Source organism: Chlorocebus sabaeus, chromosome 17 (assembly GCF_047675955.1).
Source record: "Chlorocebus sabaeus isolate Y175 chromosome 17, mChlSab1.0.hap1, whole genome shotgun sequence".
NCBI classification, from domain to species: Eukaryota; Metazoa; Chordata; class Mammalia; order Primates; family Cercopithecidae; genus Chlorocebus; species Chlorocebus sabaeus.
Window position 1 is genome coordinate 60,137,532 of NC_132920.1, and position 27,239 is coordinate 60,164,770.

Consider the following 27,239-nt stretch of genomic DNA (forward strand, 5'->3'; position numbering starts at 1 on the left):
TCTGTTGCCCAGGCTGGAGTGCAGTGGCGAGATCTCGGCTCACTCAACAGGAATAATTTTAATAGCAAAAATTAAAAACTCCTTCATTAAGCCGGGCGTGGTGGTTCACACCTGTAATCCTTAGAATGATAAAAATGAAGTAAATTCACTTTGTTTCCCACATCTACCTAGATAGGGAAAGATGGAGTAGCTTTTTCTTTTTTACTTAATAGCTTCAGTGTTGTCCGGGCATTCGTTACTGTCATCTCAGTATAAAGTGGTAACAGGAAGGTCAGGTGAGTGTGGGCTGCCTAGGAGCTGCACTTAACTGCCTTCTGTTTCACAAAAGGACCTTTTCTCCCTATATCACAGGACCCTTAATGTCGTTGTTCTTGCTTTGAATTATGGGTGCTGGAAGAAACTAAACGAAACCGTCACTGAGCAATACACCCACAACCCATCGACCGATAGGAACCTTCGCGTGGGGGAAGTTGGTTACTTTTAGGCTGCACGAAGGGGCGGGGCCACGCGGGGCGGAGCTGGGGGTGGTCTGTGGGTCCGGGCGGGCTTCGGGGTAGTTCCTGGGTCCGGGGAGCAGACGATCCGCTGGCCACATTAGGCGCTCGGTCTCTGCGTCCGCCCCTCCCCGTGCCTCAGAGACTTGCGCTCCCCAGGCCCGAGCCCCTGTCGGCCTATCCTCGAGCCCCTGTGGCCCGCGAACCTCTAATTCCAGCCGCTGCAGCCCCCTCCCAGGCCCAGCGTCTCCGAGCCCCGCGGGCGCCGCGCCTGCCCTTCTTTGGCCACGCGGCAGCCGCGGTGTCGGCGAGTCCTCCCGGGTTGCCCCCGCGGGCGTCAGAGGGAGGGCGGGCGCCCGCGTGGTGACGGCGACGCCTGCAGCCCGAGGAGCGCTCCACTCGCCGCCGCCGGAGGGGCCGGTGACCTCTCGGCTGCCCCGCGTCGGAGGCTTAGATGGCTCAGGCGAAGATCAACGCTAAAGCCAACGAGGGGCGCTTCTGCCGCTCCTCCTCCATGGCCGACCGCTCCAGCCGCCTGCTGGAGAGCCTGGACCAGCTGGAGCTCAGGTGAGCCGCGGGCGGGCGGTCTCGGGCGTTCTGCTCGCCGCGCGGGCGGTTAGCGGACGGAGGCCGCGTGTGGCGGGCCGGGCCCTGGGGCACAGTGAGGCTGCGGCAACAGAAGTTGCTTATTGAGATTTGTTGTGGATGGACGTGGTGTAGTTTTGTTTATTTCTTGGATTTTCTCCCCTGGTCCGAGAGAAAACGCATTCGTAAGCTAAACCTGTGAGGGCGTGATGGTGGCCACACTTTGATTAACTTACCTCGGTGTTGGGGAGCAGGAAAAAGTCAGAGGAGATAAAAGTTAAGAGGTGAGATTCCATGCGATTAAGGACTGTGGCGGCGTGGGTCTGCAGAGCTTCTAGAACCTTCTGTGTGGCCTCAAATGTTTTTAACTTACTCTTCTCCCATAATACATTTTTAAGGGAGGCAGCAGTTTACAGTGGCCCTCCACGTGAAGTTAAGTTTCCTTGCTTCAGAACACTAAAGAGCAAAAATGAATAAAACAAAACCAACCCAGCAATCCATTGAGACCAAAGATTAGAGAGGAGTGAGGGGTAGGCAGTAAGTTACCGGGTGCTTCGTGCAGTAAAGACGTTGTGGCTTCTCTTTATCCCCTGACCTGGCGGACGGGATTCCGCGGTTCCGTTTGTCTCTCAGTATTTATTGGGCACCTCCCTACATAGAAGACGAAGTGCTAGTCACTGGCCTGAAAGCTTGAAAAGATAGTTTTCCCTTTTTCTTGCTTAAGATTTTATTAGGTAATATAGTAGTAGACTTGTACAGAATTTCTAAACAATATAATGTTAATAGATTTTTGGAAAGACTTTAACGGTATATTGAAAAGTTTTATCTACTTCCTGTGAACGTTTGTCTCAAGTTACTGTGTAAATTTTGTGAGCAGCTGTAGTTAAAAGAAAACCTTGCTAGGCACCTGGAATTCCCTGAAACTGTACACAGGAGTTGGTTCCATAGTTTTCTCTAGGTTGTGCATGAGCAAAGAAGCATGTGAGCCAAAAAGTTCAGGAAACCCTGCATGTGTGTTTTATCTGCCTCCATTAATACACCCAAACATGAAGTGTCCGTTTGCCGAGAAAATACTTCAATAACCAAGGCATCTCTTTTAACAAGTAAGGCATTATTGTTACTATTGGGAGAAAAGAGCCAGAGAGTGAGAGATTCTCCACTCAAAATAATTGCTTGGATGGCAGCAGAGACACCTAAGCCCTCCACGAGGTTCTGGGGTTCCACTCAGAATGAGGCAAGTGGAAGAGAGAAATAATGCTTCCTCATGGATTTTCACAATACTAGTAAACCTGACCCGTTCCACTCCCAGAAAAAGTAAAGCGCAAGTAGAAATTGGTGGCCTCAGTTACTGGAAGCCCCTCTAACTGATGTTTCTTTTTAGGGAGCCGCATAACAAGTAACACACCTCTCTCCATGTCTTCAGAACGTTGAGGGCATATTCTCAACCACTTCACTCCTCTCCCCTAGTCAGAAAGAAAAGATTTTTTCCTAAAGGAATGGGGAGGATGTTACTCCACCCCGCCTTCCTTCAAGCTGAGTCATTGTCCTCAAACTTGAATTAATGCCTCACATGTGGTAGGTACAAAAGCCCTCTGAAGTGCTCCTCTTAAAAAGAAAGCCTCAGGTTTTGAATATTATTATATTCTAATGTTTGATTAATGTAAAATGAATTCTGATTACTGCACATCAGTGATTAAATTACAACTTGCTTAATTAACATTTGAGCTGAGGAGAAAAGTGATTAATATGTGGCTGTTCATTTCAAGGACTTTTTTTTAGTAATTCTAGACTTTTGTAGGCCTTTTTTTTTTCTTTTTAAAAAAGTAATACTAGCTGAAAAGGAAGGATTTCCTAAGGTAGGCAAAAATAGAGAAAAATGCTAACATTGATCCTATTAAAGTGTTTTTTTGAAACCACATGGGCAATGGCATAGAACACTACACTATTAAAAACTAGAATCATGCGTACAAGATCGATTTTTAAATGAAAACATGAAACTCATGTAATTTTGCTCTAATAGTTTGATTTTATGTTAACTAATAAAGTAGTGTAACTGGGTAGAATAAAACCTTAACCGTTTGTACTTAGAAGTGCACATGTAATGTTCCCTAACCACATCATCCTGTCAATTGTGGAAGAAATTTCATACTTCATGACCTGGAGTATGAACTGATCTACATGATTAAAATGTTTGGCGGCAGTTCTACAAACTGTTAAAGGATTTCCATTTATCTCTAATGGAATTTATCAGTACACTAGCCCTTTTTTTAGACTGCATTTTGTCTTCTGTATTTCTTCCTTCTACAGAGGTGATTCCCTTTTCTCCCTGTTTTTATGATCAATTCTAAATGGAGTCTGAGTTTTGCATTCCTCAGTGGCTCAAACCATCTTGCTTATTGTTACTTTTTAACAATTATTGTAATTTATAAAAAATACTATATTACAATTATATATATATATATAGTTTTCATCCACAGTTCCTGGCTCATAACTCCCATAACCCTTATGACAGTCTTACGTTATAATGTTGGGGTGCTTTAGGCCTCAGGAAAAAGAATCTCTGTCTGACCTTCTTTCACCTGCCTTGTTTCTAGTCTGATTGTGGGTCAAAAGACCCTCATTCCAGAGAGGGTCCTGTCCCATGCCCTGGAGGAAGGAATTCAACACCCAGAGGCCAAGAAGAATCTGAATAGACTGGTCTTGTGTTAGAGTGAGAGCATACCCATTTTGTCCAGTCACATTTCTACATGGTTATCATTCATGCTTATATAATGAAGCAAGCCTCCATAAGAACCCGAAAGGACAGGGTTTGGAGAGCTTCCAGATAGTTGGACATGTGGAGGCTCCTGGAAGGTGATGTGCCCAGGGACGGCATGGAAGCTTTGTGCCCCTTCCTCCTTGTACCTCACGCTACACATCTCTTCATCCATGTCCTTTGTAATACCCTTTATAATAAACTGGTACATATAAGTAAGTGTTTCCCTGAATTTTGTGAGCTGCTCCAGCAAGTTAAACCCAAAGAGGGGGACATGGGAACTCCAATTTGAAGCCAGTTGGTCGGAAGTTCTGGAGGCCTAGACTTGCAGCGGTGGGGATTGGGGTCTTGGGGACTGAGCTTTCAACTTGTGGGATCTGACACTGTCCAGGTGTAGATAGTACTGGAACTGAGTTGGAGGATACTTAGCTGCTGTCCACTGCTTGTTGGTGGGGAAAATCCCCCACATATTTGGTCACAGTAGTCTTCTGTGTTGTTACGTGTGAGAGCAGAGGAAAAACACAGTGTGAAAGTCTTTTCTAAAACACATGCTATTGTTTATTCATTTAATGTACATGGATTATATGCCAGGCCCCATGTCTCTGTGGAAGTTACTATTATCACCATTCTCCAGATAGGGAAACTGACGCTTAGAAGCTTAAATGACTTGTCCAAAGTCACACAACTAGAAAGCAGTAAACTCCACATTTGAACCCAGGAAGCCTGGCTCTCCAGGCTCTAATACTTTATGCCTGAATTTTCTTAAATATGTCACATTTCAAAATGTAGGAATGATATATGGATGAATAGATGAGTTTCTTCAAAGAGATAAAAATTCAATCTAAATTGGCCTTAAATTCAGGGGCTACTGAACACCCACTATGTGCTAGGTATTGGGTGGCTCGTAGAAAGCTCAAGATGGTAATGAAGATATTTGGGGGATGGGTTTTGGAGACTGGCAGGGGGGAAAATCATAGGACTGGGAGATTGGGTTGTTACGTGTTTCCCAAAACTTATGACATAGTGGCTCCTTCTGCCTTCCTGTCATTCTTTCGTTGTGGCTTAACCTGCACCCAGGTAGTGAAGGGCTGGGGTCGGGGGTGATAGGGATCATTCGTCTGGCTTAAAGTTTCATGTTAGGGTGTGCCTGTGTTCCAGGAGTCACAAAACAAGATGGCATCATAGTTAATATTGTATAACAGCCTGTAATTTAAAAGAACACTTAATATACGTTGTTATTTGAAACTTTAAAAACCCTTTGAGTTAGGTGGAGGGCACATGCTCTCTCTCCTGGAAATGAGGGAAGTGGGGTCCATAAGGATGAAGTGGCTTGCCTAAGGACATGCCACTGAAGAGTGGCTCTTCACACTAAAAACACTAGTCCCTTCTTTTACACCAAAATGTCTTGACAGTAAATGTAATTTAATATTTTGGCGATTAGGGAAACCCGTCAGAATTTTACATTGCCTAAAAGTGATCATTATAGCATTCTTTTGATATAGGAGTATGGAATAAGAGACGGAACTATGAGTTTAAGAACCTGTTTTAGGCCGGGCGTGGTGGTTCACTCCTGTAATCCTAGCACTTTGAGAGGCCGAGGTGGGCAGATCACCTGGGGAGGTCAGGAGTTTGAGACCAGCCTGGCCAACATGGTAAAAACCATCTCTAATAAAAAATTCAAAAATTAGCGGAGGCCGGGCGCGGTGGCTCAAGCCTGTAATCCCAGCACTTTGGGAGGCCGAGACGGGCGGATCATGAGGTCAGGAGATCGAGACCATCCTGGCTAACACGGTGAAACCCCTTCTCTACTAAAAAATACAAAAAACTAGCCGGGCGAGGTGGCGGGCGCCTGTAGTCCCAGCTACTCAGGAGGCTGAGGCAGGAGAATGGCATAAACCCGGGAGGCGGAGCTTGCAGTGAGCTGAGATCCGGCCACTGCACTCCAGCCCCGGCGACAGAGCGAGACTCCCTCTCAAAAAAAAAAAAAAAAAAAAAAAAAAAATTAGCCAGACATGGTAGCGCATGCCTGTAGTCCCAGCTACTTGGGAGGCTGAGGCAGGAGAATCACTTGAACCCTGGAGGTAGAGGTTGCAGTGAGCTGAGATCACACCACCGCACTCCAGCCTGGATGACCAAGCGAGACTCCATCTCAAGAGAAAAAACAAACCTGTTTTAGAAATTATTTCTTTCAAATCACGGTATGAGCATTTGCCATTTTCCCTCCTTTTTATGAAAGCACAAATTCTCATTAATAAATAAGCCCACATTCATAATGGTAAGAATATAATAGCTATTATTACTATAAATACATGCCAGTGCCAATTCTAGACACATTATATATATTAACTTGTGTGTGTAATTTTTTTAGTCAGTGCTATCAGTCAGTTACACTCTACCTGCTTTACTTCATTTAGTCACAAGCACTGTTTCCTTACTATCCCTGTTTCATAGGCGACTGACCCCTTTGCACAGCTAGTAGTGGCAGTGCTGGCGCAGTTATCACTGCATACTGTATTAGCTGACATATTAGTAGTAGCCACAGTTTAGGCAAAATTGCTGTTGTACTCCCCTAAGTCTCCCAGCAGTTTGCCGTTTTGATACTGAGGCTGCAGAGGTTTGTGAGGTGCCCAAGACCTGGGGGCTAGCTGAGGATGCATGCGCTCCGGTTTTGTCTTCCTATTGAGTGCTCTAAAATGTCTTTTTGTCAAAGCCTGCTTAGTTGTGATTTCATGCAGAGAGTTTTACAGGAGCACAGCCCAGGCCAGCCTCGATGTGAGGAAAAGTTCTTTCCCAATTTGGACGTGTAGCTGCTTCCAGGATCTGTTAGTAAAAACAGAACTGCCCCTCTCCGCCAAGAAAAGTGTTGTCAGATGAGATATTAAGAAACATGAAGGATAAAGTGAGATGGTCCAACATTTCTCTAACCAGAGTTCCAGAAGAAAATAATAGAATGGGAGACAGGGAATATTCAAAGATACAACGGCCAAGAATTTTCTAGAACTAATGGAAAAATTGTAGACAAAAGACATGTATATGAGTTTAAGGATAGCAATAGCTGACGAACAATACAAACATTAATTAAGTAGAGCTCTAGGTTCAGCTTTTTAAAAGAAAAAATGTAAAATATGAGGTAGTCCATAGAGTAAATGGATGTACCAGCGCCAAAGGGAGCATGAATTGCCTTAAGGGAGGGGATGGGGGAAGCTAAGGAAACAATTCCTGCCAAAGCGATTGGGTTTTGAAAAGGAATCACCCAGTAGACAAGGGTCAGGGAGAAAGAATGCTACCTGAAGAGGGAATCGGACATGAAAAGCCCATGTTGCCAAATAAACCCTGAGATCTTTACATTCTGGGAATGACATTTTACCTTTGCATGAAATGAAAAAAGTATACATAAAAATGTATATAAGAAGGTCTAAATGATAAAATCTGGTTTTCACAGGGATAATGTCCTGGTAATTTCTATTATATATTTTAAAAAGCCTTGTGGGGTTGGGGGGGGGGTCCCCAAAACACAAAATTTAGCAGTTCCATCTAATTATTTGGTGTCATTTAATGATAAAATATTTTTTCATATGAATGATAGGCTTATTATTTTTTTCTAGAATGTCTTTTTTTATCTATTTTGTTAAGGACATGAACTTATTGCTGTAACTCGTAAATGAAACCTTCCTTTTCAGAATAGTGTTGTTCTCTCTTATCATCTTACAATTGAATACCAGCCGAAAAAGTGTTGAAAAATTAATCTCTTCTTTCAGCATCTTCTCATTTACCAATCAAATGATTCACCTGTGTCATTTGTCTAAATATTGGAGTCATGGTTTGTGCTTTTAGCATAAATATTTAGTGCCAACTCAGTCTCTTTCCTATGTTCTGGGCCCTAGTTTATCTTTCTGAGAGATTGCTAATGTAAAATGTTTAAGTAAATAGTGAATGGTCCTGGAATAGGGCCTGATACTTGCATTACTGTTACTTTGTAGAATATTGTATTTTGATTGTGTTCTCTAGCCAAATTTGTCACATGAGATTCTTCCCAGTTCTTTGCTTTTAGTGGCTCTTATAAACACAGACTTTGACATATATTTAATATCTTGAAGAATAAAGATATCCTGTGATGTTACAGCCTGTCAGTACTATTTTGGGGTATAACAGGTGGGTAACCGAAGGGGAAAAGGCATGTGTGTGCTTGGGGTAGGGGGAAGATCCTTTTATGGAATTGAACATGCTAAAACATTGGTGAAGTTATTCTTTCTGTGCACACTTAAGACAGCAATTAGGATTAGATCTCTCATGAACTTCTAAGACCATCCAAATACTGGGACTAGGTCTGTCACTATTTCATTTTGCAAAAGTTGGCAACTTACTGTAATTCATAATAATAAGGTACCCTGGAAGTATACAACATGTTAAATATACAATATGTATATTTTTATTTTGCTCTCATGATTCCACAACTTAGTTTTTTAGTGACTGGGCATATTCATGTGTATGTATAGTGTGAGTGCATGTGTGTGCAGTTGAGTGAAGTGGAGAAAGTAGCGCTTCTGTAGTTTGATCAGGGCTTTACACAAAAAAGCCACAGAGACTTTCCCTTAAATTTGGGAAAAGACAAAGATACCCCCATCATTGCCACTGTTTAATACAGTACTGAAGGACCTTTTCTTAAAAAAAAAAAAAAAGTAATAGAAAAGTAATAGGATTGGGAAGGAGGAAATAAAAACTATGGATGATATGGATATGATCATTTACCTAGAAGAACCAACAGAATCAACAGACTGAACACTAAAATGAATACATGTAAATCAAGGTCGCCAGTGACAAGATAAACCTACAAAGACAACACTTCTCAAACCAGTAAAAATCAACTAGAAAATACAAATTCACAGGAGCAACAATATCTACAAAGACTACTATGAAGAATACATGAGAACTGTATAGAAGATCTGAATAAATGAAGAGACATATATCATGCCCTTAAACAGAATGACGTTATAAAGATGTCGAATTTCAATCATTTTTTGAGAAACACAATAAACGTACCCTAGAATTTATATGGAGAAGTAAAAGTCCATAAATAGCTAAGTTATCTTTAAAGAAGATTGAGGGGCCTGTTCTATCAAATATTAAAGTATAGTAAAAGGCTAGTGCTATAAACAAACAAAACAAAACTGGGCACTAGTATAAGAACAGTTAAATATACTAATGCATGGGATAGAGATTTTAGAGAGAAACTTAATATGCATTCGCTAGGGGAAAGATGGATTGTTTGGTAAATAATGTTGGGGAAAATGGCTATTTGGGAAAAAAAAAAATTCTTAACTAACTACATACAAGGGTTGATTCTAGGTGGATTAAAGACATAAGGAAGGTAGAACTATAAAGTTAATAAGAGAAAATATAGGAAAATATGACCAAGAGGTAGGGGGAAGACCTTAGGTCAAAACGTCAAAAGCATAAGCTATAAGGCAAAAAAAAAAAAAAAAAAGATGAATTGGATCACATCAAAATAAGAGTCTCTCTTTAGTGCAAGACATCCCAGATGTGGTTCATATAAGAGAAGATGAGAGATGGTTGCAATGTCTGTAACCAACAAGAATTTCTTGAGTATACAAATCAGCAAGGGGACAGTAACTCCTGTTTAAAAATAGAAAAACAAAATAGGAAAAGTCTATGAATAGGCTAACAAGGATACAAAGAGATGTCTGAAATTATTAGGAAAACGCAGGTTAACCTGACATACCAGTGTATTTCTACTACACTGGCAGCAAATAGAAAGTTGGAAAATGCGGAGTGTTGGTAGGGATATGGGGACTCCTGTGCTATGCTGTGGAGAATGAACAGGTACAGGTATTCTGCACAATAATCATAGTATTAAGTCAAAAGCGGAGTACACATACCCTTTGTCTCAGCAATTCTGTCCTGGTATATGTCCTAAGGAAATCCTCACCAAGATCCAAAGGGGAGATGTATTCATAGAAGCGTTATTTGTAGTAATAAGAAGTTGGTAGACAACCTGAGTGTCCATCTCTGGGAGAGTGGAGAAGGAAAAGCAGGTAGGTATACACATGGAGTATTATAAAATAAGTAGCAGCAACTGATTAGAAGTACACATAGGGGGCTGGGTGTGATAGCTCACACCTGTAATTCCAGCACTTTGGGAGGCTGCGGTGGGCAGATCACTTGAGGCCAGCAGTTTGAGACCAGCCTGGCCAACATGGCGAAACCCCGTCTCTACTAAAATTACAAAAATTAGCTGGGCCCGGAGGCTGAGGCATGAGAATCAGTTGAATGCGGGAGGTAGAAGTTGCAGTGAGATCGTGCCACTGTGCTCCAGCCTGGGGGACAAAGCAAGACTGTCTCCAAAAAAAAAAAAAAAAGTACATATGGGATCCTGGATGCTAAGTGAAAAAATAAAAACAGAATGAGATATAAATTCAAAATATACAAATAATACAGATCTTGTAAAAACAAATACTATTAATTAGATAAACACTAAATAGAATTGCCTCATGAGCTGGAAGGAAAATAGGAGAAAGGCAAGTGGATAAAAAAATAGAAAAATGAAAGAATTTTAAAGCAGAAATGAAGAAGTTTTGAAAAGTTTGGTGATCTTTAAACTTGATTTGGGTTGAATGAGAGATAAAATTAATAGGAAGAACATCCTGCATACAATAACCGTTTTGTTTTCCCAATTTCTATAGGGTTGAAGCTTTGAGAGAAGCAGCAACTGCTGTTGAGCAAGAGAAAGAAATCCTTCTGGAAATGATCCACAGTATCCAAAATAGCCAGGACATGAGGCAGATCAGTGACGGTGAGAGCCATCTCCACAGAAGGGGCTCGTCTTTGACACTCCTTTAAAGAGTTTATGATAAGTGTGGGTCAATTTTTGCTTGACTTTCGGTATGCGTATACTAGGCCACAGCATTTAATGTGCGCCACAGAGAGCAGCTGCAGCTGTCAGTTTATTATAGCAGCCACTTACTCAGAGATTTCTTCCAGCATGCTCTCTACCCCAAGCCATGGCTGGGAGAGATAGGAAAAAGCCTGCAAGCTCAGAAGAGCTGGCCCCAGGCAGTAAGGCCATGTGTTTTATCCCAGGTTCACACTCCTAACTTCAGTTCTTCACAAGTTACTGGACTGCAAGAGATTAAAAAACACAGAGGAAAAAGGGTGAGAATGGAAGCAGAGAAGTAGAGACCAAAAAAAAAAGATGAATTGAGGTACTACATAAAGAGAGGGACAAAATGCAGAGAAAATGAGGAAACTTGTAGGACCAGTAAAAGGCATGAATGTAAAAATGTGCTGTCATTTTCTTTTTTCTTTTTATGAGATGGAGTTTCACTCGTCACCCAGGCTGGAGTGCAGTGGCGCGACCTTGGCTCACTGCAACCTCCGCCTCCCGGGTTCAAGTGATTCTCCTGCCTCAGCCTCCTGAGTAGCTGGGATTATAGGCGCCTGCCACCACACCTGGCTAATTTTTGTATTTTTAGTAAAGACAGGGTTTCACCATGTTGGCCAAGCTGGTCTCAAACTCCTAACCTCAGGTAATCTTGCCTGCCTCGGCCTCCCAGAGTGCTGGGATTACAGGCATGTGACATCACGCCTAGCCTGTGCTGTCATTTTCATGTGAAGAACATGTAATAGGTAGGAATAGGTCACTTGTGGTTTTCTTTTTATCGGCACTGGACTTCCTACTTGGGCTCCTTTGGTGCCACACAGGCCACATGTTACTGGGCCAAGTGACTGGTGAGATAAGTAAGCAATCTAAATCCAGATCAAAACTGTTACACATCTATGGTAGGCCATGATCTAGTCTCTACACTGTCCTGCCCAAAGATCAATGAATTAGGAAGTTACAGAAGCAGGAGATTGCTGACTTTTTCATATAAATAATGAAATGTTGATAGAGCTCCTCATGCCGGTCAAGACTTTAGACCACTGTCCTGTTTCTATCTGGAGAAGCATGAAGTCAGTGCCTAGTATTGATGCCAGCTTATCTTCTATCATGGCTATATTTTCTCAACCAAAATTTGGGGCAGTGTATTCTGATAAATGTCGTTATGGAGAGATCTGGGACATCTGATCTCTGGAGCTGTACCCAGCATAAATCCTATATGTGCTTACTGCTCAAAGTGTTAAGACTTGATCTCCATCCCAGTTACAAATGCATACCTACCCAAACTTTTGCAAACATGCCAGTTTGAGAAGTCATCTGGTATCCCATATATGAAGATTGTCAGGAAATGGTATTCTACAACCTCTGTCTGTAATCTAATACATTTCATCAGTTAATCTTACATGCTATAATTTTAGCTTGTATCTTTAAAAAAATTTCATAGCAGAGATACTTAAATAATAAATTTAGTCACAAACAAATGCCTTAATGTTCTTGACATAGATAAGTTTATGTCTCATATTGATTGATATTTTAGGAGAAAGAGAAGAATTAAATCTGACTGCAAACCGTTTGATGGGAAGAACTCTCACCGTTGAAGTGTCAGTAGAAACAATTAGAAACCCCCAGCAGCAAGAATCCCTAAAGCATGCCACAAGGATTATTGATGAGGTGGTCAATAAGTTTCTGGATGATTTGGGAAATGCCAAGAGTCATTTAATGTCGCTCTACAGTGCATGTTCATCTGAGGTGCCACATGGGCCGGTTGATCAGAAGTTTCAATCCATAGTAATTGGCTGTGCTCTTGAAGATCAGAAGAAAATTAAGAGAAGATTAGAGACTCTGCTTAGAAATATTGAAAACTCTGACAAGGCCATCAAGCTATTAGAGCATTCTAAAGGAGCTGGTACCAAAACTCTGCAACAAAATGCTGAAAGCAAATTCAATTAGTCTTCAAACCCAACAGCATTTACACAATACACATGGTGTAAAAATGATAAAATATTATTTTAATTGATAACTAGTTCTTTATGTTAGATATAACCACTTAGTTGATACTGACAGTTGTTTCAGATGAGGAAAATATTCCATCAAGTATCTTCAGTTTTGTGAATAACAAAACTAGCAATATTTTAATTATCTATCTAGAGATTTTTTAGATTGAATTCTCGTCTTGTACTAGGATCTAGCATATTTCACTATTCTGTGGATGAATACAGTTTGTGGGGGAAAACAAGTGTTCAGCTAGGGGCAAAAGCATCACTGCTTTTTCCTGTGCTTTGGCGTGGAATCACGCAGTCACCTTGGGCATTTAGTTGACTAGAAATTCTTTACCTTAAGCAGCACACACATTTACTACACACACAGTGTTAACAAAGCACTGTGCTTAGAGGGATAAAAAGGAATCACAAAACAAGAATTTTCCAAAGTTGTCTCATTCCGCAATGTTAAGGCATCTATATCAAATTATTTTGGATGTAAAGATTCCTGTGTCTCATAATATGAATGTATTTTTTGATATACAAGAAACTATGACATAAAATGTGAGAAAACCACCTATAATTTGCCACTGTGAACAATTATATATCTGCTTCATCTTTTCTCAAATGCATCAATTCTCTAGAATTCCTATATTGTAACTTGCCTTTTTTAAAAAGTTAGATGCTGATATAAAGCCTGCTTGTCAACTTAATGAGCTCTATTTTATGTAGTCATATCTTTCTTTATCCATTCCCATCTTACGGACATTTAGGTTGCTTCCAGCTTGTTGCTATTACTGCAACATATTTTTGTACGCAGGGCTTTTTCCTTCTTTTGTTTTCAATTTTCTCTGTATAAAGGCCCAGCAGTGAATTATATTGGATCAAAGGGTATAGACATTTTCATGGCCTCACACACTTATTAAAAATTTTTTGTACAAAGGTTATAGCAATTTATACTTTTTTCAGTAGGTAAAATATGGCTATTTCACTGAACTCTTTCCAGCACTGAGCATTAACACTTAGTTTGCATTTTGTTTACTAAAAAGGTTGGCCAGTGTGTTGATTCTTCTTTTATCTGTGATAAAGTGAAGCAACTAGAGAACACTTATTTGTTTAAAGTAACTAGTCCTATTGATATACAAAAAACGCAACAACTTCCCTGGATACTATTTTGAAATGAACACATCAATTTTTATTTCAATGTAGGTATTCTTCACACTGAAAAACCAAATCAGGATCCAAACTGATTTTATATATGTATCTCTCTCTCCATGCAAGCAATATTGAACTACTTTTTCTCTACAAAAATGCCAAGTTAGTCTCTTTATAAAAAGCAGTTAAAATCTGAAGACATTTATGTTACTTCCTTTGCCAGCTCCAACTCTGCCTTATTTAAATCTTTCCATTTCATGGGAAACATTAATTCTATCTATGGCAAAGCCACTTGGTTTGTTAGCAGACTCTGATTTGCTGTCATCAGGCTGTGAGATGATTTTTTTGTGCGCATCATTTTTTTCTTGACCAGCTTTTTGAAAATTAAGAAATGGATAGTCAGGTTTTCTTCAAGTTCTCAAGTATTGTCAGCATTCGTAAATCCCTTCCACTCTGGGAACTACTACTGCTCCCTGCTTCCCATGGCTTCCACATCAGCCCAGGACTTTTTCTACCACAAATTATTCTGGTTCTGCCTCCTTGACCTTGGTATTCTTAGCATTGTTTTTCCCATTTTTTTTGCAATGGAGTTTTTTTTGGAGGTCACTAATTTCTGATCACAGACTTGAAGAGCTATGATCCACATTTCCAAGCTGCTTGGGGTCCCTGGTTTGCAGTGTCTCCAGCATTCTGTACCTAGAGCCACATCTAAAGGGCAGGGAATCTCCAGTTTTTTGTTTTTTTGGGTTTTTTTGAGTCTCACTCTGTCACCCAGGCTATCTGACAAGTAGAAGACATATCCACTGTAGCAAGGAACACTGTGAAGTATGAGTTAGAGAAAAGAGACTGTGAAGGAAAGGGAACAAACATTTTGTAGACGTTTAGTGTCGAATATATTCTAGGGAGGCAGTTTCTATAGTTTCTTTCGTTTACTTCATGAGGTTTCTTTTTGGTTTTTTTGAAACAGTGTCTTGCTCTGTTGCCCAGGCTGGAGTGCAGTGGCACGATCTCAGCTCACTGCAACCTCCACCTCCCAGGTTCAAGCGATTCTCCTGCCTCAGCCTCCCAAGTAGATGGGACTACAGATGCATGCCACCATGCCTGGCTAAATTTTTGTATTTTTAGTAGAGACAGGGTTTCACCATATTAGCCAGGCCGGTCTCGAACTCCTGACCTTGTGATCCGCCTACCTTAGCCTCCCAAAGTGCAGGGATTACAGGCATGAGCCACCGTGCCTGGCCAATGTGTTGATTCTTAACATGTATTTTTATTTATAAGAATGGGTGTATAATTTATTTTCAAATGATGATCAATCTCCTGAGTCACATTTTTACCCTCATTTAAACTATTGTCTTTTATATGGACTGTAAGTGCATATAGAGTATGTTTTGCCCTATCTCAATTCCATACCATTCCCAGCATATAATAAACAATTTTAGGGTAGCCCTCCTGCCATTTCTTGTTAGCACTGCTTTCAATATAATGAGGTTATTAACTATTGGCAGAGTATCTGAAATATGAAATAATTTTAGGTTGCTTTGATCTTTAAAGAAGTTGCATTATATATTTTACTATTTAGTTCCACACTGTTGATACAATCATACATATCACACAAAATTTTAGCTTTGAAATACATTTATTTTTTGATTATTGGAATTCATCCTTCATGAAATTTTTATTGAGTAGTGTTTTAAATTAAGCTCCAGAGTATAACTGCAACCAAATAGCAATACATACAAGTGGTTTTCCATTCAAATTTACAAAAGCATTATTTATTAGTAACAAAAATATAGAAGGAATTCAGTTTTCCTTTTATCCCAAATTTTTTATTTTTAAAAGACCATTTACTAACATCCTACTGTAGATATTTTGAGAGAGAGATGAAAAGAAGTACCACCTAATAAAGATTATTATAGCCAAATCATCCAGTTAGCCAGGAGTTTTATGATTGAATATTTCAGAGTCTACTGCCGGTTTTAAATATTTTGTTAGCAAATGAATTCATCTGTATGATGATAGACTTACATGTTTTATAGCTGAAAACGTAAGGAGTGACAATAGTACACATGACATTCTTAACAGTTAAAACTGAGTAAGTCCTGTTCGTTAGGTAAGTGCCACGTGGAACAAGCTTTCACCTCATCAGTTCATTTTGTCTTCAGAGAAACAGACAGACTAATGACAGATTAATGGGAACATTTTATCAGGTTACCAGTAACTATTCCAAAGGTTTTGAAAAGGGTGCTAATAATTAACAATATGTTATATTAAAAGGGTCCAACACTAAGTTGGGACACTAGGTCCTAAGGCCAACTCCCTATTCTAAGATCTTCAGAAAAGGTCCAATTTCCTAAAACTCACAGGTCCAAGGAGTACATGTTGAGAGTTCTTTCTGAGCACTGCACTGCCAACTTCTAAAGCAACCACCTAAAACTTCACTCCATAATGAGGAAAGCTTTCATCCTCTTTTTGGTAGTTTTAGCTTTATTTTGAAAAAATACATGTGTGCTATCAACTTTGGGCAGATACAAAGGAAATCATTTAACCTGGTTTTATTTAACTATATTGCCTTATGTGGGTTATTCTGTATACTATTTAATTCATAGAGACTGGAAATGGAAAGGGAAACCTGAGGAACTTGGAAATACGGCAATTATTCCACAGCAATATGTCTATGCAAAAGATTAGCCGTAATGTTAAAAAAGTAGATTAGAGCACAAATGCACAATCACCTGGAATCTTGGAAAAGTTTTTCTTCAGTATACATGGTTTCATAAAATAATTAAAGTTATTTAAGAGAATGAAGGGTCTTGGAAAAAAATGTCAATTTTTGAAAGCTTTAAGAATTGATTAAATTGAGAAATTAACATATGGCTGACTTTCAGGCCTACTTAATTATTTTAAATGACTAATTATGGTTAGTTTTAAAATATGGCAGTGCAAATTAAAAATTCAAATATGTAACAGATCTCTCTTCAGTTCTTATTTTAAAAAAGATAAAACTAAGTACATAAAATTATATTGCAAATATTACAGGAACTGCAACTATCCTCAGAGATTACCTTTTTAAATACAGGTAACATGCCTTTAGCCACACAACTAATATGAAAAACAACTAGAACACATATAACAAGTGATTTTTCTGCCAATAAAGACCAAAAGACTATTTACTGTAAAATATTTTGTGCAAAAATTAAAGAGACAATTTGAAGAGAGTAGAAAAGATGACTCATTAGCAGTATCCACTGTTAGGAATTGAGTTTTGCCCCCAAAACCTATGTCATTGTCAGCAAAGGGAGTGGTGACAACTGGTGACATAAGAATAAACATTTTATATTACTGTGAAATAGATAATGCCAGATCATTTCAATATAATGAAAAGCAAAATTTACTCTTTTTAGTTTATTTTTCAATCTAAAATGGCAAAGAGAACATTTACTTTTGATCACTTAACAAGGACACACCCAGGAAATTTGATTTTCTCAACATTAGGAGGACGAGGAGAGTGCAGATGGAAGACTTAAAAAACAAAAAACAAGAGAAAACACGAAAGGCGCACGTAAAACATTTTTTAGTACAAATAATGAAAAATGACTTCATGACACATTTTCCAAGAAAAGTTATTTTTACATATTTTGAAATGCTGTAAAAACCAGGTATATTGAAAGGGGTTATTTATAGGTTAAAAATAAAGCCATTGATGAGTGATAATCAGTTTTCACAGAGTTCACGCAATTATCTTAGCTGGAAAGCTACTGTCCCAAGTGACAAAATTTATGCTCTGACACATGATTCCATGTTAAATCATTTTGTAAAAGAAATGATTTTGTATGTGGGACTGACAGCTCCTGAGAAAGTGCTATACAAACTGAAGGTTATAGAAATTTTGAAGTGATAATCTTAAAATATCATACAAAAATGTGTAAACAAAAGGATGGTTTAGAATTGCAGGGCATTATAAAATCTGTAATTTTAGTTAAGACTAATAATAGTATTTTTGTGCACTTTTAAAATGGTTAGTATAATCTTGTAAGTTCAAAGCTGGGTTCTCAGTGAGCAGCAAAAGGTGTTACATGTATCACCACACTTCACAGGACCTCCTGAATGATTGCAGATGTGCTGTGTACCTTCTTAAGGGGCTTTGGCTGATCTTATGACAGCAGGAGCTCACCATGCTTATGGGTGACTATACGAAAAAGATTTTGCAATAAGGCTCACCTGGGAGATGCTCTAGCATTCAAATTCCTATACTCCTCTTTTATCTATGCTGTCAGACGGAAACTGCTTACTGCTTTTAAAAGATATAATAAACTATAAATTCTGATAGTAAAGCACTATAAAAATTAGGTATGATATTTTTGGCACAAAGCGCTTTTTAAACCCAAGCTCATTTTGCAAAATATATGTCTAGAGTTTCTCATTTGAAAATAAAAACATATAAACAATATGTAAATGGTTTTATAAGTGAATTAGAATGTACATTTTCTTAAATACTGCACATACCTTCAGCTTACTCCAGTACCAGACATCTGCATGCACAACTCACATTCTACATTACACAGATATTGCACAAGTACCAATGCCGAAATACTAATGCAGGCTGGCAAGATTTAGGGTTTACCTTTCAGTATTATTTTGTGAAAGTATTCAGATTCAATATTATTTCGCAGAAAAGCTAGATGATCAATTTCAGGAAAAGAATGCTATCCTTCCTTGATCCATAGTATTAAAATCTGTAACAATATATTTAGGCATTTCATTTATGTTTTCCAGCATTTAAAATTCAGCAAAACCTGTGTTTGAAATTTCTTATAGCATTTGTTTAAAAATAGGAGAAGCTTCGTCTAATGTAAAAAAAATTAAAGGAGTCCACAGGGCGATAATTTTTCCACCAGAGGTCTCACTCTACATTCTGAAAAGCACTGCAGAGCAATATTTAAGTCTGTCACTTTCAGGGAGCCATTAGGTGCAGTCTGCTGAAAACCTGTAACATACCATGACAGCTGGATGGGTTTCTTAATGAACTGCACAATGTAATTCAATTATTTTCCTCCCAAAACATCTTAGGGTATGCTACAGCCGCTAAAAGGATTTCTGTTTTTCTTGGTCCTTTGTTTGTTGGGTCTAAGATTGATGACATCTCCACCATTGAGGGTACTTGAATTCTGACCCGAGTGACTTCCACCAGATGTATTAAACACACCTGTATAAATTGAAGGAAAACAGTGATTGCCACTGACACGCCTCAGAGTTACCTGTTGCATCCAGCTTGTTAGTAAAAGTAGTATTTTCAAGTATTTACAGTATCTTTACAATTGCAGTAAAATCCAACCAAATTTACCATCTTAACCATTTTTAGGCATACGGTTCAGTGGTATTAAATACATCTGTAATGTTGTGGAACGATCACCCCTGTCCATCTCCATAATTCTTCATCTTTAAAACTGAAACTCCATACCCATTAAACAGTAACTCCCATTCCCCCTCCCTGCAGACCTTAGCAACCACCATTCTATCTTCTGTCTCTTATGATTTTAACTACTCTACCTTATATAAATGGAATAATAGTGTCTTTTTGTGACTGACTTATTTCATTTAGCATAATGTCTTCAAGGTTCATCCGACGTTAGAACCTGAAGCATTTCCTTCCTTTTTAACGGTGAATAATATTCCATTGCATGTATATACTACATTTTGCTTATCCATTCATACATCAATGGACACAGATTTATGATTTGAAAGCTTTTGTTTTAGTTTTAATAGCTAATACACATGGTACAAAGTTCCAAGGCTATAAAAGCGGTCACATTAGGGCTCTTTTTCACCCAGATTTTCACCCCTTGCCAGTTTTCCTCCCCTAAGGTATGCATGTTATTACTCTTCCTACTTATCCATCCAGATACAATTTATGCATATATAAGCTAAAATGCATATACTCTTTTCTACCTAAGTTGTGGCATATTCTACACAATGTTCTGCATCTTTTGACTAACAATTTATCTTTGACATTTGAAATCACTAAATACAATAATTTTATTTATTTATTTTTTGGAGACGGAGTCTCGCTCTGTTGCCAGGCTGGAGTGCAGTCGCGTGATTTCAGCTCACTGCAACTTCTGTCTCTCAGACTCAAGTGATTCTCGCCTCAGCCTCCCGAGTAGCTGGGACTACAGCCGTCCGCCGCCACGCCCGGCTAATTTTTTGTATTTTATTGTAGAGACAGGGTTTCACTATGTTGCCTAGGCTGGTCTCAAACTACTGAGCTCAGGCAATCCACCCGTCTGGGATTACAGGTGTGCTGGGATTACAGGCATAAGCCACTGCGCCCGGCAAATGCGATAATTTTAATAACTTATTAACTTCACATCATGTCACTTCCTCAAGAATACCTAACTTTTAGTTAACAACAGTAACAACAGTATTTGTGAGGGGTGTGTGTGTTTTAATTTAAGAGACGGGGTCTTGCTCTGTCACCAGGCTGGAGTGCAGTGGTGCAATCATAGCTCATTGCAGCCTTCAACTCCTGGGCTCCAGCAGTCTTGCCTCAGCCTCCTGGGTAACTGGGACTACAGGCACGGGAATGTGCCATCAGCTAATTTTTCCTTTTTTTTTAAGAGAGAGGATATTGCTATGTTGTCTAAGCTGGTCTCAAACTCTTGGCCTCAAGCAGTCCTCCTGCTTCAACCTCCCAAATAGCTGGGATTATAGGCACGAGCAACCACACCCAGCTATTTGTGAGATTCTGTGTTAATACTAGTAAGATAGGTTTTTCCTACTTGTGCTAAAACAGTAAAAAAAAGGCCCACAGATAAAAGTGATGAGTAGCTAAAAGATAAAGAACTTTATAGTTTCCATTTTGAACTGTGGTATTCACAAAATGAAATCTCCAATTTATGAATGATTTAGCATCCATGACACACAAAATTCTGGGCCAAAGATACTGTCAGGGATACAAAGGTGACTAAGACCAATTCTCACCCACAAGAAGTTTACAATGTAGTAAGACAAGACAGTAAACAAGTAATGCCATATGAAATTATATGTTAAGTGTCATAAAAGAGACAAAATCTTACAGAAGGTTCAAAGGAAGGACAGATTGCATCTGATACATAAGAAAGGAAAAACTACATGAAGAAGGTAGAACTGGGCACTTGGCAATGCCCTGGACTTAGATGTCTATTCTTTTAGAAGATGGAGGCTGGGCAGTGGCTCACACCTATAATCCCAACACTTTGGGAAGCCGAGGCAGGAGGATCACTTGAGTCCAGGAGTTCAAAACCAGCCTGGGCAACACAGTGAGAGCATGTTTCTTTACTTAAAAAAAGAAAGAAAGAAAAAGTATGGAGGCTGTGTGTTCTTCAGGCAGGCAGATACACAACTGAGAACTTTCTAGAAAAGCCTTGAGGAATGAAGTGTTCCTTCGACAGAAGATGGGAAAAAGGTCATTCTCAATAGAAGAAAAAAAAATGACCAAAAGTGAAGAAGCAAGAAAGCATGGGGCATACTCAGAAAAGATCAAGACCTCTGAGAGAACCAGTAAATGGGGTACATATATATAATGGTGTGGCAGGAGGCTGCACAGAAGGAAGGGCAAAACCATCTTTAAATGTTGGAATGAAGAGAATCTGCATTTACTTTGTTCCACAATAAGTCTTATTAGATAAAGCATTAATCAGTAGATATGAAGAAGACAAGAGTGGGGCCAAGGAGACCACACCAGGTAGAGGCTTACTGTAAGTGTCCTGTGTTCACAAAGCATTTAAGGTCTCTGATGGCAAGAAATTTTGCAATGAAAATGGCGAAGTCAGGAAAAAAAAAAAAAAGCCAGAATCCAGGAAAAATCTAAGTTAAAACAGGTCTAGAAAATAATGTGTTTGTTTCTATGTATGTACTGAAGGGGGACGGAATACAGATATGAATTCCTTAAGAGACTATACAAAAGATTTAGAACCAGCAACTTTGGCTCTCATTTTCCTGGAATCCAAACCAAGAAGAGAGACATGGTCAGGCAGTTATTGTGTAAGAGAATACAACACACTTGTTCTTCAGGGAATGCTAAAGTTTTGCTAGCATTTAACATAAGAAAAAGCAAACTTAGTAATGGGTAATAAGCAAGATGGTAAGAAAAGGAAAAGGTAAGAGCCAGTATAAGTATAGATTCAGAAGAATGAGTGTTATAAAGCTCCTTTATATACAGGACAGATCTTTACAAAAAGTCTTTATCTCTGCTGTGTTTAATCTATCAGATGGATTTATAAAATTCAATGGCAAAAAAACCCCATTAACGCAATATACCTTTTAACAAGAGACCTGATACTTACCAGTTTACAATCAGAGTTATCAGTTTAATAATCACTTTTAAATCACATTTCTGAAAGAAATTAGCATATTATATGTATTTTTTAAGGTAAATATAATAATAATGAATGGAAAACAACCTTACCAAGTAAACATGGGCTAAAATGTCCTAGGTGCTTACCAATTTTGTTACTACTTGAATGCATTAGCTCTGGATCCTCAGCTATTTGTTGTTTGAGTTTCTGAAGGTGTTTTTCAGCCAAATACTTAAAAACTGGAATAAAAAGAAAACATCCAGAACCAGGTCAATGATTTATGCATGTAAATCTGTTATTTCACATCATTTATAATATTTATACTTACTAAACAAGTTTAAAGTTAGAATTAGGAGCATACAATCTAGTTAAAAATTCAACTTTTAAAAATTATTTGGGCAGTATCTGAGTACAATGATAACATTAACAAATGTGTAATGGTATTTTATTAGTAAATGAGTGAAATAATACTTGTAGTGATTGGCTCTTCTAAGTATCTGAATAGTGATTAATATTAAACAACACTAAACGGACTCAGGCTTGAAAAGATTTCTACTTTCTTTATGTGAAGAAAAGTATCCAAAACAGACATCCAAGAGAATATCTAGTTGCAGTCTAAATAATTAGCAATTCTAGAATGAGAAAAATAACTGATCATCTTTCTCTAATTTCACTTTCTTAAACTAGGAAATACTATTAAACAAATTAAAGTCATTGTAACTACTAGTGGAATATCGACTACGTGGAGTTCTAAAACAACTAAGTTATTTTTAACAGGTAGGCATCAAAACCACCTATGCATCTACTCTACACACACTGCATCTACTCTACACACACTGCATCTACTCTACACACACTGCATCTACTCTACACACACTGCATCTACTCTACACACACTGCATCTACTCTACATACACTGCATCTACTCTACATACATAGCTTACATTTTTCAAAGATAATAATAAAATGGAAAACCTCACCAGGATGAAAAGTATTCAAGGGCATTAGTAAATAATTAAGCACTAATGAAAAAAAATAGAATGCCTTTAAATTCTACGTAATGTTAGGTGACAAAAAAACTTGTTCTCATTATAAATATAATTTCTAAACAACACAATTTTAAAAGCGCAAGAATAAAATTTTTTTTGCAATAGGTAGCCTTAAAAGGCAATTTACCTTCATTCACATTTAGATCTTCTTTCACTGATGTTCTGTAGAACCTTAACTTTAACCTTTTTGCCAGTGCCTCAGCTTCCTCACTGCACATCAATTAAAAAAAAAAACTTTACAAAGGTGCCTTCTGATAGCTTGTTTTTTAAATCACTTTTAATTACATTTACTGAATACAGTTTGGCAGGGAAGGGGGATCAGATCTTTTAGAAAATTTTCATATTTCTTTTTAAAGGAGCTTGATATCAATGCCCAATTAAGTAAAATCAGTTGAAAGCTATATTTTCACTTAGTGCCTGAACTGATTTTAGTCTTCACTACTCTTGAGAAATAAACACCAACTATTATACCGTATGTGTACACAGAAGACTTTTCTATAAAGTCATTAATCTGTAGCCCTAAAATAAGAAAATATCACTTTTCTTTATATAATATTTGAATTAATTTTCTCTCCTCCTAAGAACACTTGTAGTTAAACTCTAAAAATCTTATAGTGAATTACTCATTTTATTCTTACTGGCCATGAAACAATTTTGCTGCCTAAATCCGAAGTCACTATATTAATGACTGTATCTCCAAATTGTACTCCTAATTTTAGTTTTATCAGGAGTCCTGGTTGTGGACTCCTGATATTAATGTCATTAGAGAGTTGTAAACATACCCCATAGGCTCCCGCTATTCCCCTGGCTTCTGGTCTTCAGCCCCTTGGGTAGTCTCCTCCGACACTGTAATCAAGGTTGGTCTGGGTGTTCACTAACATACAAGGGACAGTATGTGACTTCTAAGACTGGGCCATAAGAAACACTGGGCTTCTGTCTTGCTCTCTCTTGGATCACCCACTCTGGCAGAAACAGCCGCCGTGTTGTGAGAACAGGAGAGGACCATCTGACAAGGAACTAAGGCTTCCTGCCAAGTGAATAAGCCATCATAGAAATGGATGGTCCAGCACCAGTGAAGCCTTTCTGTGAGAAGAGGCCTAGCCAACATCTCGACTGCAGCTTCATGAAAAACCACCAGCTAAGCCACTCCCAAATTCCTGACCTACAGAAACTGTGATATAATAGATGTCTGTTGTTTTAAGATACTAAGTTTTGGGTTAATTTGTTATATAGCAACAGATAACTAAGATAAGACGACTTTAAAAAAAGGTAAAAACCAAGCAAATATTTTCAAAGCTAGCAAAAATATTAATAATGCAATGAGTAAATATTTATAAACAGAAATTATCTGCTCACAAATTTGAGCATAAGAGTTCTGAATATACAAAACAATATGAATCTGAACCCTTAATTAAAATTCATCAACAAGAATAGCTACTTAGTCTGGATATTACAAAATCTAGGAATGCTTTTCTTAACATTCTTAGTATATTAAGGTTTGACTTAACATGAAGAATTAGATTTCTTGTGCAAAGACAAGAAATTCTAAAAGAGCCTTCAAATTTTATTCCTTTAATTTTCTCTACTTAGGAATCAGAATGAATTTTTTAACCCAAACCAATCACACAGAATAGCTCATAGAAATTTTAAGTAAATTAAAATATTTAAGTAATTAAAGCCTTCAAAATGAACGTATAGAATTTTTCCTAGATCCTGTAAAACTATGCAAAAATTAAAATGTCTTAACTTTATAGAATTACTGTCCCTCCTCCCCCAAAAATAGCCGTCTTACTTCTTTATACAAGAATCATCCAAGAGATCAATCTTGTTTTGTACAAGTACAGTTGGTATATCTCCCACTTCAGCTACTACTTTCTCTCTCCAACTGGAAACTGCTTCAAAAGATTCCCTATCTGTGGTAGAAAACACGAGCACACAAGCCTGGGCTCCTGTAAGTTCACAGTCAATAAATCAATCAATCAAGTTATTTACATTAACATATTACATTTACATTAATAACACAATCTCATGCAGAATGGGGGCAACTTTTATCCACTCAGAACAACTTTTATGTAAATAAATGTTGAACTCATCTTTGTACCACTCTACTTTTCAACATATAAACTCTATTTTCATTTTTACCAAAAACAGTGGTTCTCAAATGTGTTCAACTGTCAAAGTACCCTCAAAACCATACACATTCTTTTTGGAATACCATAAAATACTGATTTAATTCCATTATAAAGGCTAGAGAGAATAGTAAACTAAAATTAGAGGTTGTTGCCAAATTCTTCTTGTTAATTTGCTTCTTAATTTCTTTCAGTGCAGATTTCAGAAAAATTTGTCATTTGCTTAATTTCTTTCAGCAAGGATTTAAGAAAAATTTATGAGAAAAAATCATAATTTGCTCATTCGATTCACTTTTTAAATAAATTGTATTATTTTATTTCAGTAGAATACCAGCGATCCTAAGGAACATAATTTCAAAAGCCAATACCAAGAGTTATATACACACACATACACACACACACACACACACACACACACATATATATATATAGAGAGAGAGAGAGAGAGAGAGAAAGAGAGAGAGGTGGGGGAAACTTAGTTTTACCCTGTTTAACTACATAATTTTACCCACTCATACTGTGTCCATTGACAATATTTTAACTATCAACTGTCATTTTAGGCTGATAATATCAAAGACTAAAAATAAGCAGAAACCTCTTAGAAGAAGCAGTTTTATAAATTATTAGCTATTGATTCAGGTAGCATGGTGATAAAAGCAGGCATGTAAGCAACAAGAGAAAATCATCCTGGGGGTCAAGAGGATTTCCTGAAATCAAGGCATGTTTTCTTAACATTACTCCTTCCTTACAGATCCCTCTGGTATAAAAGTTTTCCACTAAGACTCAAGATATGTCTGGGCTGTCTAAGACACTCTAGAGCCAAAAATAGTCTATATATCTATATATCACTGGGGGGAGATACATGACCAAAAAGCCCTTTCTAATATTTATTTTAAAAAGCTCAAAAGATGACCCCTTACCCCTCAGCCTCTCGAGTAACTGGGACTACAGGAGCGTGCCATCATGCACAGCTAATTCTTTGTTTTTTGTTTGTTTGTTTCTTTGTTTTTTTGTAGAGATGAGGTCTCCCAATGTTGCCCAGGCTGGTCTCAAACTCCTGAGCTCCAGCAATCTGCCTGCCTCAGCCTCCCAGAGTGCTGGGATTACAGGTGTGAGTGACTGTGCCTGGCCTAAAAACAGGTTTTAATCCAAATAATAAATGAATTAATCAAAATGCAGAAAGAGAGAGACAAAGACACCCTGAGACCTTCTCAGAATGTCTGGGAAAATAAAACTGAAGAGATCACATTAGCATACTGATAAATACACTTATATTTACTTGAGCTGTAATATTTACCTCAACCGCAAATTTAAAAAAAAACATTATGTAATTATATTTTAAGAAACTGTGCTGGGCACGGTGGCTCACACCTGTAATTCCAGCACTTTCAGAGGCCAAGGCAGGTGAATCGCTTGAGCGCAGGAGTTCGAGACCAGCCTGGGCAACATGGCAAAACCCCATCTCTACAAAAAATACAAAAATCAGCCAGGCGTGGTGGCGCACGCCTATAGTCCCAGCTACTCAGGTGACTGAGGTGGGAGGACTGCTTGAGCCTGGAAGGTTGAGGCTGCGGTGAGCTGTGATTGTGCCACTGCACTCCAGCGCGGGCAAAAGGGTGAGAGACTCTGTCTCAAATAAAAAAAAAAAAGAAAAAGAAAAAAATTTGTTCTTTATCATAAAACTCAGTGAATTACCTTTAAGCCTACAGCTTTATGTCCAGCTCACTGCCATTTAAATTTGAGGGCACAACAGGGTATTTCCAAGTGTTCAAGGTCTCAGACACTTAACCATAAAAAGCTCTTAGAGGAAGCATATATGATGGGAAAAAAAAACCCAGATAGTTCCAGAGATATAGGCAGTAAGA

General features: G+C 38.3%; 2 protein-coding genes and 1 long non-coding RNA gene across 11 annotated transcripts in view; 2 read left to right on the forward strand and 1 right to left on the reverse strand.

The window, feature by feature from the left end:
- The first annotated feature begins 537 nt into the window (after positions 1 to 537).
- On the forward strand, positions 538 to 13,421 carry BAG2 (BAG cochaperone 2). The gene is made up of 3 exons (XM_008013635.3): positions 538 to 1,061; positions 10,536 to 10,645; positions 12,267 to 13,421. The coding sequence occupies exons 1-3, from the start codon at positions 949 to 951 to the stop codon at positions 12,677 to 12,679; spliced, it is 636 nt and encodes a 211-aa protein (XP_008011826.1). The 5' UTR covers positions 538 to 948; the 3' UTR covers positions 12,680 to 13,421.
- Positions 1,073 to 9,344, forward strand: LOC140708894 (uncharacterized). Its single transcript, XR_012089202.1, has 2 exons — positions 1,073 to 2,654; positions 3,674 to 9,344. It is a non-coding gene; the product is annotated as an uncharacterized lncRNA (long non-coding RNA).
- A 2,059-nt stretch (positions 13,422 to 15,480) lies between the features above and the next one.
- The window catches only part of RAB23 (RAB23, member RAS oncogene family), a 35,081-nt gene continuing 23,322 nt past the window's right edge, over positions 15,481 to 27,239 (reverse strand). For all 9 annotated transcript variants that reach the window (XM_073006110.1, XM_073006106.1, XM_073006108.1 and 6 more), the window contains 4 exons: positions 25,038 to 25,194; positions 23,373 to 23,455; positions 22,343 to 22,435; positions 15,481 to 19,066 (listed from right to left, as the gene is read on the reverse strand). In XM_073006110.1, coding sequence (XP_072862211.1) covers positions 18,927 to 19,066; positions 22,343 to 22,435; positions 23,373 to 23,455; positions 25,038 to 25,194 — 473 coding nt within the window. In that variant the 3' untranslated portion in view covers positions 15,481 to 18,926. The remainder of the gene's footprint in view (positions 19,067 to 22,342; positions 22,436 to 23,372; positions 23,456 to 25,037; positions 25,195 to 27,239) is intronic.

Excerpts from the sequence above, each read along its gene's own strand:
- BAG2 (XM_008013635.3), top strand. The coding sequence starts at position 949 with ATGGCTCAGGCGAAGATCAACGCTAAAGCCAACGAGGGGCGCTTCTGC. Across the intron at positions 1,062-10,535 it reads CTGGACCAGCTGGAGCTCAG|GGTTGAAGCTTTGAGAGAAG; the intron begins GTGAGCCGCGGG and ends CAATTTCTATAG. Across the intron at positions 10,646-12,266 it reads CATGAGGCAGATCAGTGACG|GAGAAAGAGAAGAATTAAAT; the intron begins GTGAGAGCCATC and ends TTGATATTTTAG.